We start from the raw sequence: 14,821 nt of genomic DNA, 5'->3' as shown, positions 1-14,821 counted from the left end.
TTGTTTAAACAGCAGTGAATTCCCTGAGTCGATTAAAATTTAACAGAGATGCTAGCAAACAGCAGCTAAGTTCATGCTGCTGAAGTCTCATAAGGCTAGCAAACATTTTTCATGGACTAGCAAGAAATTACAGTCAATGGGTAAGGTGAAGAGACGTATATATGTAGTAAGTAGAAGGCGATATAAATCTTTTACATGGTTTCTGTATAGTAGAAGATCAAAATTTACAGTATAGGAAGAAGTTCCAAGGAAACCCGAAATGTATATTTCCTTCTGTTTCCTTCTTTCTGTTTTTCCGTATTAGTACTTATTCTGTAGAGTGGTATTTATACTTACTGTATTCAACTTAAGCCCTGCCTTACACTTTATAACTACTTCGGACTTCGAAACTCTGAACTGTAAGCCTGTCGACATGGTGGTTTTTCTGCACGCGATGGGTTCTTACCAGACCCACCATGGGGAGAAAGTGATTTGTTTCGCAAGGAAAAGATTTGAGAGTTTCATGCTCTAATCAACAGCTCATATACGTTACTATTATTATCTCCACCAACACGTTTTAGCATTTCAAAGCTTCTTCTACTTCCTAAAAAATCAATACGTTTGAATTGCGCAATACCGTTCTTGAAAGATTCTTGGCTGGCATAAATTGATCGGAGCTTGTCTGCGTGTCTTGAATCAGTGTGAATAGCTGCATTTACTTCATTCTCTGACAAATTTTCCTGCAAATGGCGAATTCTCTTATTGGACATTAATAAAAGGATTCAGATAGAGGCAATCGAACTTTTACTTCTTGTAATGGATGAACATGGAAAGCTGAACTAAGAACATCGTTCATGGATATACCTGATAAAATGCATAAACATGATCCAACACTTGCAAACACGCAAAACCTTTATCACTGAAAAATGTTCTAGAAGAAGGCCCCATCTCCCCAAATCGATCAATTGGGAAAAGTATGGTAAGAAAATGACTCTTGAATACCAACTCTGATTTCTCACTGCGAACAAGGACACACATGTATGGGAAACGAATACATTCAGGAAATCAGAGGAGAACACCAAACCAACATAAATCATAAATGGCAGTTCGATAATGTAATGAAGTTGGCAAAGGGGGTACCTTTCTCTCAGAGGACGGGAGAAATGCTCAAATGTAGTTTCTGATTCCTTTCCTTCTGCTCTTGCATCAAAGAACATGGAGGTGTGTTGTTCATTAGAATCCTCCGTTCCAGAAGAGTCCGTATAGATGCAAGCAGATGAAGTTGGCTCAGATATTGACCAGCAGATCGAATCTAAAAGGCTGCTGGGTGTAGTTGGACGAATCGGAGTTTGACAAGTCTGCATTTAGGAAAAGAAGGAAAAAAAATGAGCGGGCCAGGAGGAAAAGTAAAGTTTGCCTAAAAGACAAAAGACAAGCCTATCTCTAATACCCTGCCATTCTCCACTCAAGTAAAAGTATCACTGACTTTTACATTTACCTGCATACGGCGACCTCGGCGATTTCTAACCCCAGTTTTGGCCAGACTAACTAGCTGTTGCCTCTCTACTGGGCTCTCTGTGCTTATTCTACCTGCTTGACGCTCTCTGGAATTGGGATCACGTTGGAAACCATCAACCCCATCAGTATCCTGAAACATTGAGGTAAGAACCATCTTCTTCAAAGTACGAAAAATATACTCCGTATTTCCAAGTTTAGCGGTTTTACGAGTATAAGCACTATATAATTTACGGAAATCCGGGTATGACTGTCAAAAGTTATCCGTCTTCCTGCAAGCATATTAGAAGACAATTCTCAATTACTCAAATAATATGGACAACAAATACCCGTCCAGAAATGGCATTTTGAAAATCTTCTAGCAACACTGTCACTTGCTTAGCTAGGTCAGTGGACAACTGAATGAGTCTCTGTGATGATTTCTCCTTTGCTGTTTTCAGGATCCACAGCGGCTGAAACATTTCGAGATTAGTGCGCAGCCAATAAAATTGAAGTAACTTCTTTCTAAGTAGGATACAACTTACAGTGACTAAGTTATTCGTATGGCCCAAGTATTTCTGGACTGAAGGTCCTTCACATACTATATGTGTTGCTCCGCATCCAACAAACCAGTGATCGACAAACTTAGCACCTTCCCTAGTTGCTGCATCAATGACCTACGAGAACATATCCAATTATCTTCAGTGAATATTTATTCCATTGTAAAAAAATCTCCAAAGAGGTTAAAGTAGGAAAATAAATACGATACTAAGAGAACACAACACTCGAGTGAAAACTTCAAATTTCAACTCGGAAAATTGCTCAATGCAATTGGGGTCTACCACTGTACCTTACGTTTCAGCTCAGCCGAAAGTTCTGAATCAAGATACATGAACTGGCCAGCAAATACAGATTCTTTACTCTTAAAAGCTTCTTTTCCAGCAGGCTGTAACTGGGATTGCTCACTTAATCTGGATTGTTTTGTAACTTCATGCACCCCAACAGGGAGACAGGATTTCTCACTGCCATTGGATCCAACTACTCGATTGAAGTCTAATTGCGCAACATTTTTGATCACATTTTTAACAGCATAAAGTGATTCACTCAACCTAGCTGCAAGAAGAACACTCTTTCATTGTTAAATGGACATCAATCCCACATGTATGCTCTTCCACAAAGCTAGACAGGAATTATTGAAGTGAAATGAAATTAGATAGACATTAACAACACCGCACTCACCATTCCTTCTAACACTATCTACAAACCATCCCAACGTAACAACTAATAGGCCATTTCTCAATCCATGTTTCAAAGCATGCTCATATTTGTATGAGTATCCACCAAAACTGTAAGAAGGGTTAAGGAAAATACAGAACGGCCGAAGTTTTTTCACATGTCATAGATAAAAAGTACTTGAACCAAGATTAAAGAATAGGAAAAGACATTGACATCGTTTATAAGTTTGTAATCAAGAAAGCATGTATACGTTAGTCTCCAAAAAAATTCAACAAAAGGATATCTGAACAACCAGATGAGTGCACTGTGGATGCAGATTAGGACTGTATTGACCCCCAAGCTTTTCCGTTGCATTCATAACTTGCTTTCTCGCTTCTGCAATGATATAAACATGAATAAGACCAACTTTAACAACTCAAACAAAAGAGAGAATAAATTTCCAAATAGAAGTTACACAATTAAAGAGAAACAGAAACTAGGCCTCGGATGCAAGTCAATTAGACGACATGAGAATTGTACGATACCGAGAAATAAAACATCCAGTTTTTGTGCACTGACAACTTCAGATTATGCTTATTATATACAGTAGCAATGGAACAGTAGTTCCAAATGAAATCGGACCAACTTTAACAACTTGAACAAAAGAAAAATTAAATTCTTAAGTAGAATAAGAATACACAATGAAAGAGAAACAGAAACTAGGCATCTGATGCAAGCAATGTAGAACATAGCACAAATCAACTAGACGACATGCGAATCTTACGATATGGAGCAATGGAACAGTAGTTCTAAAAGGACTTGGATCAAACAACACTGAAGTAGAAATAAGGTTGAAACTGCAGTATATCAGCATGTATCATATAAGACCAGTTAGCAGTGTACTCTACAAACAAGATTCATTCAATTCTTCCAATTCTGTCTATTAAGTGTTTTGTGTTCATATCCTTCCCGAAAACTTTTAAACAATCTAATACGAAAAATCGGAATTTAACTCTACAATGAAGACCAAATCGAGACATTATAATCGAAAACCGGTGACTAAACCAACAATTCATACCTTTGGATAGTCCAGTAACACAAATGACCAAACCAGTGAATGGACCACCAACCCCAGCACCACCACCACCACATTCAGAAGCAGCCGATGAAGGCACAGAAGACATGGATTCAATCAATTTCAAGTTCCTCAATGCATTCAATGAAGATGAAAAATCAACAATCAATTTAGAACACCCTTTGCTACTGACAACCTCCACAACTCTCCCACCACCACTACCCATGACTACAACTTCTTAAAATTCAACACAAAATTTTCATTAAAAACACCTCTGAATTGGACCAAAATCTTCTTTTGAGATCTCATTACACTCAAAATCATTCCAGAAACTGTAAAAAGTAAAAGAAACAGGGCGGGAGAAATTCAAAGGACAAGAAAAATTAGTAAAAATTTGTAAAAGTGGGAACTTTATTGGAACTGATATGATATTCTTCTTGTCCCTTCAGAATTCAGAATTTTTTCAAGCTTTTTTGACCTAGAAATTAAAGGAAGAAATCAAACTCTTATATCAAAAGGGGGTTTAAGAAGAAGAAGAATGTGAGAAAAGTTTTTGCCTTTTTCGATAAAAACACAAACTTTACTAACAAAAAGAAGAAGAAAACAAAAACCCAATTTGATAGAAATGGAGATTTTCAATTCTGAGAAAAAACTTCCGAAAATAGAAATTTCAGGAACTAGTGAATCGAAACATGGACAAAATTGAAGCAAAAACTCTTTCCTGAAAAATGCAGAAAAGATTGAATTTTGAGATTGAGATTTGAAAATGAAGAAATTGTTACAGAGAAAAAGTGAAAAGTTTCTGTAAATTTCTGATTTGAGAATTAAACAGAGAACGGGATTTTCATGATGGAAAGAAGGAAGAAGAAGTAGAAGTCACGAGAAATTTTAAAAACCGGAAAATATTTACCAAAAGAGATACTTACTTTACATACTATTACGAATTTGCCATAATGGGATTTTTGGTTTTTGTATAGAAATGGCAATTTTACCCTTTGTGTTTATGAGGAGTCATGTGTAGTTGATTTTAAATACAGGAGCATTGCTCGATTTCCAGGGAAGTGGCCAGATTGCTCTACCCAATGTAATCCAAGTGCATGGGATGGGACTTGGAAACATGTTTCCTTTTATCTTATTTTTTTTTTTTTTTAACTGAAAAGGGTAAAATATTATTAACTCAAAGAAGAGCATATAATTTTTTTTTGTCAAGGACAGTTCACGAAAGCAACCTAATTACAAATTAAACTTGAAAGAGGGAAACCATCAAAAGTCTTGGTATGAATCAATGAATTGAACATTGTGTATTTAACTGCGATGATAAGTTGTTTACTACTACTAAATTTATTCGTGAGCTATTATTCTGTTATTGCGAAAGAATCCACCAAACTGCGAAAGGTAAAAGAAACAAAATCTTTTGTTTTCTTGTTTTTGGTTTCGCAACTCTCCAATTCCAGGATGTTGCTTTACCAGATTATGGAAAAACCCAATTTAATCATAGGCTATCAAAGAAGTAGTTTCATACTTTACTAGTAAACTTGCAGTGAAGGAATAAGTGCGACTTTGTTTCTTGTTCAGAAACACAAAAAACACAAAGAGGAGATTGCACCTTCCCCGCTCGGTAGAGAAAATCTCTTGTTGGCGCGCCTTTGTAGAATAAGGTCCAAATAAAGACACCTTAAACGGAATAAGAGCGTTCTAGACTTGCTTATAAGTAAACGCAACGAGCCCATCATTATCAAAAGTATCGTAAGCTGCAGCTACCGTAAAACTCTTACCATTTAGCCAAGTCCTTTCATCTACATCTTCAGATAAGTGATCACTAGGGGAGCCAATTAATTGGAGTAACTAAATTGGATATCCATGTTCAGATTCTCTAAGGTTCCTTGAAAAATTCAGATTTCATCAATCTGAATTAGTAGCCAACTCAGCTACAGATGCATTCTTCCATCTTGAAATTTTGAATAAACAAGGAAACAAAGTCTGCAAAGGAGTATTACCAACCCAAATATCTTTCTAGAACAAGACACTAGCACCATTCTTGAGTTTCAAGTTTGAACAATCGACTACTAACTCTCTAGAATCCAAAATTCTTTCCCATAAACTAGAAGCAACAGGTTTTGTAGAAGTATTAGGGAAGAAAGAATTTATATTACCTCCAAACGTTTGATGCACAATTTTTCTCCAAAGCGCATTATTTTCTGAACCATACCTCCAAATCCATTTTGCATGTAGAGTTGAATTCACGAGCTTCAGATTCTTGATTCCCACACCTCTTCTTTTCTTTAAACGCGTCACATTTTTCCTAGCTACCCAACCTCTCTTTGTAACAGCACTAGTAGACCCCCAAAGAAAATTCCTCATTATTTTTTTTTCCAATTCTTTTACAACCGAGAATGAAATTTGAAACATACTGAAAAAATAGATAGGGAGACTGGACAACACAATCTGAATCATGATAAACCTGCCACCTTTTGAAAGAAAAGATATCTTCCAAGAAGCAAGTTTCTGCCGAAACTTTTGAACGACACTAACCCAAATAGCCTTACATTTGGATTTACTCCCGTAGGGATACCAGCATAATTAATCGGAAAATTGGTAACAACACAACCAAAAATAGAGGCACACCTTACAGTATAATGAGAATCTCATATACCAATGTTAGAGCACTGCTCGGTCGAACTCGCATGCGTTGCTATCTCAAGCATGTTTGTCAATGTTAGTGATCAAAATTATATGTCTTGATTTATAGTATACTTATGACTAAGTCTCGGTTTAGGATAGTTAGGAATAGTTGAGCTCCAATACGAAGAACTACTCAAGGAACCAGTGAAACTTCATCCGAGTAAAAGGTATGTGGAGACTTGAACTCATCTTGTCACTCAAAAGTTTATCTACTCTATCTCCTACACTTGAGAAAAAATTCGTATAAGTATGATAGTTTTCATACATACATATTTGCTATTTCGAGCCGAGTTTACTCGCCTATCTTTTTCTCGAAATACGTGTTGGTAAGATTTTTATTTAACGATTTTTATCTTTACCCGTGAAGAAAGTCATGATGACGTTTCAATCTTGAAAATAGCTTTGATGACGATAGTCGATTCTTTATGTCTAACGACTATTATAACTTTATAGAAGAATGTTTCAATGATTGAAATGTAGAGTTGAGAATATGTAACCACCTATGGATGTAAGCATATAGTGTGTTCGCACATTAGTGTATAAATCCATGTGCCGGAAACCAAGTGCGTGCATATGTGTGCATGTGGTATTGGTCAAGGAGACAGGTTGGGTACGCGTACCCGTACGCGTACAGGCGGAAGTTCACGTCCGTGAATTTCTGCTGAGTTTGGAGTTGACGAACTCAAAACCAGTCACCTAAGGTACGCGTACCCGTACACGTACTGGCGGAACTTTTCACCCGAAAAATTCTGCTAAGTTTGGAAACTAAAACTAACTCAAAATCCAGTAGCTAAGGTACGTATACCCGTACGCGTACCCAAGCTGGTTATTTCTCAAATCGGTAGTTCATGGACTTAAAACAATAAATTATAAGGACTGCAATCTTTGCAAACCGTGGCTATATTGTTCATGAATTGATTCAAACGAATCAAACCGATTTTGTTTCGATTGTGTCTATGTATAAAGACCTAAGCAATTGAACAACTCTTGAACTAGTTCTTATGAGTCATTTGAACTAGTTATGAGAAAGATGAATACGGTTAATATGAAAGCACTCATATGGCTAACCATTGGTCAACCATTTGTGAACCAATCAATGTACACGTTTAGGTACGGCTACTCAAACCTAAATGAATACATTTCATTTGTGTGTGAAAAGATAAGTTTCTATCTAAAGGTTGAAAGATATTAGCTTGGATAAATCAGATTTTTCATCTAACGGTGATTATTGAATGCTTTGTTACCAAGGTAACTTAGATTGCAAACCCTGACTTGAAAACTATATAAGGAGACATCTAGCAACTGTGCAAACCTAATCCCCACACCTCTTGTGTGATACTAGTTTGTTTGCTTGAGTCGATTCTCTTTCGTAGGTTTCTTCTCGAGACCCTGTCGATTAACGACTTAAAGACTTCATTGGGATTGTGAAGCCAGACGAAACTACTTCTCTTGTAGTTGAGCGATCTGATCTTGCCATTTTTTATCGTACGAGTTCAACTGAATAATTGACTTGAGATTATATCTCCGATAGGTCAAGATAAAAAGAAATCACAAACTCCTTCGTCTCATCGTTTTTGATTCCGGAATATCTAGTTTCGTTGCCATACGATTTAGATTATTGTAAGGTGATTGATAATACTAGGCTTTTCTTCGGGAATATAAGTCTGGTTTATAAATTGGTTCTTGTTCACCTTGATTTTTATCAAAAGACGGAACAAAAAATTTAGGTTTATCTGTGGGAGACATATTTATCTATCCTTGTAGACTATTTCCAGTGTGATACAGATTTGTTTATTAAAGTCTTCGACTTTGGGTCGTAGCAACTCTTGGTTGTGGGTGAGATCAGCTAAGGGAATCAAGTGCGTAGTATCCTGCTAGGATCAGAGACGTAAGGAGCGCAACTGTACCTTGAATCAGTGTGAGATTTATTAGGGTTCAACTACAGTCCAGACCGAAGTTAGTTTGTAGTAGGCTAGTGTCTGTAGCGGCTTAATACAGTGTGGTGTTCAATCTGGACTAGGTCCGGGGGTTTTTCTGCATTTGCGGTTTTCTCGTTAACAAAATTTATGGTGACTGTGTTATTTCTATTCCGCATTATATTTTGTTATATAATTGAAATATCACAGGTTGTGCGTTGTATCGATCAATAGTGAAATCCAAGCTTTGGTTGTTGATTGGAAATTGATTGATCCTTGGATATTGGTCTTTGGTATCATCCAAGTTTATCTCTCTTGTATTTAATCGAGAATCGCAGATTGCTTGAGTAAGATTTAAATCAAGAGATAGAGATATAAAACTCTTTGATATACTTTTCTATTGATTGAGTCTAACTGTCTAGTTGATTCTCATAAAAGTATATTGAAGTTTGTCCACACAGATTGCTAATCGAAATAATTGGGTGTGGTTGTTGGACCCCCCACTTTTTCAACCAACAATTGTGCTTTTTCTGAAATTAAATTTGAGACCAGAAATATTTTCAAAATCAAATAGAATAAGATGCAAGTTATTTACCTGATTTTCAGAGTCATCAAGAAAAACAATTAAATCATCTGCGAATTGGAGATGACTAATGACAGTTCCCTCTTGCACAACCTGAAATCCAGAAATCAAATTCGCAGCAGCTGCTTTCTTGAGCATAATGGATGAAATTTCATCTACTAGAATAAATAAGAAAGGAGACAAAGGATCGCCTTGTATAATTCCTTTTTTACTTCTGAATAAATTTGAAGCTTCATCCTTCAAAAAAATAGAAAATCTTGCATTTGCAATGCACCATTTTATCCAGCTTCTTCATTTATTTTCAAACCCAAACATGCCTAGTGTAATGTCGATACAATTCCAATTGACATTATCGAAACACTTTCCGAAATCAACTTTACGTACAATTTCATTCTTCTTATCACATTTTCTAGAATCAATAAGTTCATAAGCTATAAGAATATTATCATTAATTTTCCTACCATGAACAAAGGAACCCCAAAAATCAGAAATAATAGATGGCATCACTAGCTTCTTTCTATCAGTAAGAACTTTAGATATAATTTTATAACAACAACCAATAAGGCTTATGGGTATGAAATTACTAGAGTAACAACACCTGCACACTTAAGAATCAAGGTGAGATTGGTGCAGTTAATTCTCCAATCTAATTAACTAGTATTTTAAAATTCCTTTGGAACCTTCATCAAATCACTTTTAACAATATCCCAGGAATACTCAAAAAACTCCATAGAGAAGCCATCTGGCCCAGGAGATTTATTAGTACTAAAGAGAAAAATCACACTTTTCACTTCATCTTCAGAAAAAGGTCTCTCAAGAGATATACTATCCATCATAGAAATTTTCGGAACTTCTAAATTGTCAAATGCAGGCCTAATAGGAAATTGCTCTTTAAATAAGGAAGTATAAGAAGAAGTGGCCTCGTCAACTATTTTCTTCTTACCAAAACACAAAGAGTTTTCTATTTCAAGCAATTTATAATGTTCAATTTGTACTAAAAAGAAGCAATATGATGAAGTTACTTAGAATTTTTGTCACCATTTTTTGCCCATCTTTCTTTAGCTCTTTGAGACAAGCTTCTTTTCTGAGAAAGAGAGATTTCGGAATGCTCCACCTTTGCAGATTCCCTTGCCACTATGTCATCATTAGGGAGAATTACAAATTGTTCCATACTGTCCATCACTTCAATTTCTTCCTCTAGAGCAGTGAGTTTAGCCTGCAAGGAACTAAAAGTACTTATATGCCATGCTTTGATCGGAAATTTTAAATCTTGTAACTTTTTAGCGAAAACAAAGCTTGGCTTACCAGAAAAGGATAGGTTTTTCCATCAAACTTCTAAATTGACCAAAAAATCAGGATGCTGCAAAATGAAATTTTCCAACCTAAAAGAAAATTTAAATTTGTCACCAGAATTGTAATTTAATATAATGAGAGTATGGTCTGAAATAGGCCTGCTGAGTCTGCATTGTAGGATTGCAGGACAATGCTCTTCCCAGTTTGAAGTGTAAAAAAAGCTATCAAGTTTCTCAAGAAAGAGATTTGAAAATTCTTGTGCTATTAGGTGAAAATTTTTGTTAGAAGAAGTTATTCTCAAGAAAAGTATAGATCACTTGGTATATAAATATGTGGATTCATTATTGAAACATTTCTTTGCATATATGGTGTCAGAAACTGGCAGGTTGTTAGTTTTTTTTTCTCTCAGAAAAGAGGCTAACCTCAGTATATAATGAGACATCCAACTTAGTCAATTGACTTATAAAAGTTTTTGAAGATCATAAAACAGTCATACAAGTTGTAGCGTCTCCACCAATTCTTGCCTACCAATATATTCTTTAAAGCTAAAGTCTCAGAAGACCTTTTTCTCTCTCGCAAAGGAGAAGACGAAACATCAAGGTCCAAACTCAAATTGATGTTAAAAAGAAAACCAGTATGAATCAAAGTGAAAGGAAGTGACTGGATCAAATCTAACCCAATGATCATCATAACATGTAAATAACATGAACTAGAGTTTTTTAATTTTAGATTTCCTAATGCAATCAAGGAACCATTGACCCAATTAGTTGTAACAGTAGCCAAGAAGCAGTATCCAAATTTTATCAAATGTCTCAAACTGTAACCAAAGTGTCTAAAGTTTCCGTAATAATCTGAATCAGTCATTAGGTATCCGTAACGAAACGAATCGACGGGCTGACTCGGCTTTGGAGATGAGATAACAGTTGTAGTAACGTATGAACTTGAAGATGATTTTAAACGAGTTGTTGTTGTTTTAGTTTGCATTACTAAGCCTAATGCAAGTAAATCTAAAGCTATATCAACACTACTGACACCACTGATTAACCTTTATAGAAAAGAAAAACTTCATTAACATAGCTGGACAAGCCTAACGGATTAACTAGAACACGACTAAAACTATTAAAACCTGAAACTAAAAGAGAAACCAACAAGTTACAAACTACACATAAAAAGAAATAGAAGTAGAAATTAAACCTTGAATAAATGGTGAATCTGATCTTCTCCAAGTCGCCGGAAAAGAACCTGTTGCAACAAGTTGGTTGGAGGACATCAATGAAAGTAAATGTAGGCATTGTTATCTTTTCAAATGAACAAATCTGCACCAATTTACCGCCCAATGTATCCCCAAGCCAAACTTCAAAAATTGCAAACGATCGAATGGAAAACCCAATCAAGCACTAAAAACACAAAAGATAGACAAGAAAATTAAGGAGTAGCAAGAACAGGTTAAAAAAAAAACTTCGGTTGAGGATGATATGCTCCAAAAGGAACATACCTGAGCAGAACGACGTTCACTTTCTTAGGGTTTTTGTTTCTTAAAAAAATATTGCCACACTCTATATGTTCTGGTACGCTTTTAGTTGAGTGCAACTTTTATAGTATTTAATTTCTTCCATACGTAGCCACGCTCTTTGTGTTTATATTTATCCCTCTACAAAGAAAAAATTATATACCTAAACTTACAGCTTTGAAAGTATTAATGTTTGACAATTTTACTACTTTAAAATTTCCAGGATTCTCGTAAATACCTCAAAGAAATACAGTATGAGTTATACGGTTTAGTTTTTGGTTCACATTAAATATTTTATTAAATCATTACATCAATTTAAGAAAAGTAGAAATTAAGTTTTAAAAAGAATACCAAGAAAATTTTATTGACAAATGTATGACCAAAAACAAATAAAAAAATGAGGTGTTTTAAAATAATACTTGTTTTAACATATCTCGAATACATAGTTATGTTACCCGTCATTTTAGTGTTTATTATTTGAAAATTTTCAAACTATTAGAAAACTTATGTTTATTGAGAAAGCAGTGTCTCTAATCCAAATTCTTACTGAAGTAAAGACTATCATCAGATCTTTTTCTTTTCTTTAAGCTCTTAAATTTTTCATATGATAAAAGATGGAGGATTTGTGCATAATTTTATGCACTTTCACCGCTAATTTTTCAATAAAACTCAAATAATACTAAACTTGAAGCTGATATTTTGGTGATATGCTCATATTATCTAACTGTACAATTCCATCTGAATGAGCATAATCTGGAGTACAGTATCACGTATCGCTTTGAAACATATAACATGTTTTTACTTGTTTTAAGCACTTATATTAAAAAAGATTCTTCAAAAATATTATAATACCTTACAAGGTTGTAAATCAAAGTTGTTATCTCAAGCGGGCATAAACAATCTTAATTCAATCCATTCATCAAGCGTACCCGACATATCAGATGCAGATGCTAGCTCTTCCTAAAGAAACCCTTGATAAATTAGATAAAATCCAGATAAATTTTTGGTGGAAGAAAGATAGGTCAATAGGTAAAGGTGGTTATATAAAGGCGTGGAAAGGCATGTGCAATCCAAAAACACAAGGGAGATTGGGAATAAAAAATCCTCATAATTTCAGTATAGCCCTTTTAACAAAACTAGATAGCAGATTAATGACGGAAAAAGATCAGCTATGAGTTAAACTTCTAGAAGCGAAATATTTCTATAATTCCAATCTTTTCGATCCTATAAGAAACTATGAGCTATCATGGATTTGGACAAGCATTCAGAAAGGTCTAAATATCATTAAAGGAAATTATATTTGGCAAGTGAAAAATGGAACTAATACGAAGATTTGGGAGGAAAATTGGATTCCCAACACAGACAGATTAAATAAACCAATGGACATAGATGATAATTTGCCGCAAAAAGTTCAAGAGCTAATAAATGATGAAGGATATTGGGACACGAAAAAGATAAATGATTTTTTCTCTTCAGATATAAAAGAAAGAATTCTAGCTATTACCCCAAATAAAGAAGATAGTGACGGGATAAGATGGGCTAACCACTAATCAGGAGATATCTCGGCAAAAAATATATATGACTTTCTCATTAATCATAATTCAGATAATGAGAATGATACTGATTTCCCGTAGAAAAAACAATGGAAGTTGCAGACTCTACCTCGGATCAGGCTGTTTATTTGGAAATTAATTCATAAAGCTTTACCGACCTCGAGTAGACTAGCGGCTCATAACCCAGAGGTTTCCCCAGCGTGTCAAATGTGCAATAACCAAGCTATGAAAACGGAAAATCATCTTTTTAGAACATGCCCTTTTGCCAGAGCAGTTTGGTTTGGTTGCTCCTTGGAAGTGGTCGATTCGCGAGTTAACACAAATGTGATTAGCAAGTGGATTGAATTTCGGATTGCCGATCAAAACTTCTCGAAATTTAGTGAACAAATTGCAATCATTCTTTGGTTCATATGGAAATATAGATGCGAGGTTGTTTTCAGGAAAACCTTTCCGGATCCCTCCTATTTAATTCAACAGATAAAAAATTTCATCCAGTCTTCAGTATCAAGGAAGAGACCAAATCTCAAGGCATCCGAAAAACGAAGATTACCAATCACATGTGGAACAACATCAGGTTAGATTGAATAATTTTCATTGATGCGTCCTTTAAAAAAGAAAATTTATCCATAGGATATGCCTTCATTCTATCCTCGGCAGACAAAGAAGCTTTTCTACATATTTCAGCTGGCTCTGGTTGGGCTTCCTCGGCGTTACATGCTGAAGCAAAAGCATTTTTAAATGCTTTAAAGTGGCTAAAAAATAATATCTATTCTTTCTAGCGTTTGTATAGTCACAGACTGTAAACTCCTTCGGGATTCTATCACCAAACAAGATACAGAAGCTTCATGGGTTGCGGAGAATACTATTAAAGAAGCAATTTACTTGTTGGATAAACTTCCTCGAGCACAGGTTAAATTTATTAACAGGGACTACAATGCTGCAGCAGACTCAGTTGCAAAAGAAGCAAGGATTCGAAGAGTTCATCATATGTCGTCATACTTGTGTCAACGAGTTCAAAAAAGAGAGTATTACTTCTAATATTTTTGATGAAAATGAAATCGTAGTTCTTCTGTATTACATTGCTTAAGGTTATATTGATCTTTCCCATAAAAAAAAGAAAGAAAAAAGATTAGAAAAATTTCAAATATAATCCATAAATTTTTTTGTAATGAAATAACTGGTCCCCTCTTTCCGAGAGAAGTTAAACTAGAAGTCAAACAATGTCTTACAAGTTTCATTTTCAGGTAGAGGGGTAAATAACAGTCACTAAAAATAAATAATAATGTATAGAGTTATCGATCCTTTTCCTACAGCTTGAAGTTAGCTTACCACTTTTTTTGTTTTTTCCATTTTTTGATGATCATCTTAATAATGATGATGAAAGGAGTTCCATAGTTTTCCACTATTCTCATTTAATAATTTGGTGGTTCTCGGTGGAATGCACACTCTAAGTTCCATAAGCTAATGACACATGTCTTGGTACTTAATGAACAACCTAATCATAGATAGCACTAGTATATG

At 35.1% G+C, this 14,821-nt stretch overlaps 1 protein-coding gene across 1 annotated transcript; it reads right to left on the bottom strand.

Moving 5' to 3' along the window:
- Window positions 1–158: 158 nt before the first annotated feature.
- LOC113325993 lies at window positions 159–4,599 on the bottom strand. The gene is made up of 10 exons (XM_026573811.1): window positions 3,767–4,599; window positions 2,993–3,084; window positions 2,713–2,821; window positions 2,324–2,586; window positions 2,019–2,150; window positions 1,824–1,946; window positions 1,478–1,627; window positions 1,120–1,337; window positions 844–997; window positions 159–719 (listed from the first exon to the last, which is right to left on the bottom strand). The coding sequence occupies exons 1-10, from the start codon at window positions 3,987–3,989 to the stop codon at window positions 501–503; spliced, it is 1,683 nt and encodes a 560-aa protein (XP_026429596.1). The 5' UTR covers window positions 3,990–4,599; the 3' UTR covers window positions 159–500.
- Window positions 4,600–14,821: the final 10,222 nt, after the last annotated feature.

The sequence above is a fragment of the Papaver somniferum genome, unplaced genomic scaffold, assembly GCF_003573695.1.
Source record: "Papaver somniferum cultivar HN1 unplaced genomic scaffold, ASM357369v1 unplaced-scaffold_10, whole genome shotgun sequence".
Classification (NCBI taxonomy): Eukaryota; Viridiplantae; Streptophyta; class Magnoliopsida; order Ranunculales; family Papaveraceae; genus Papaver; species Papaver somniferum.
This window is presented reverse-complemented; position numbering and strand designations above follow the sequence as displayed.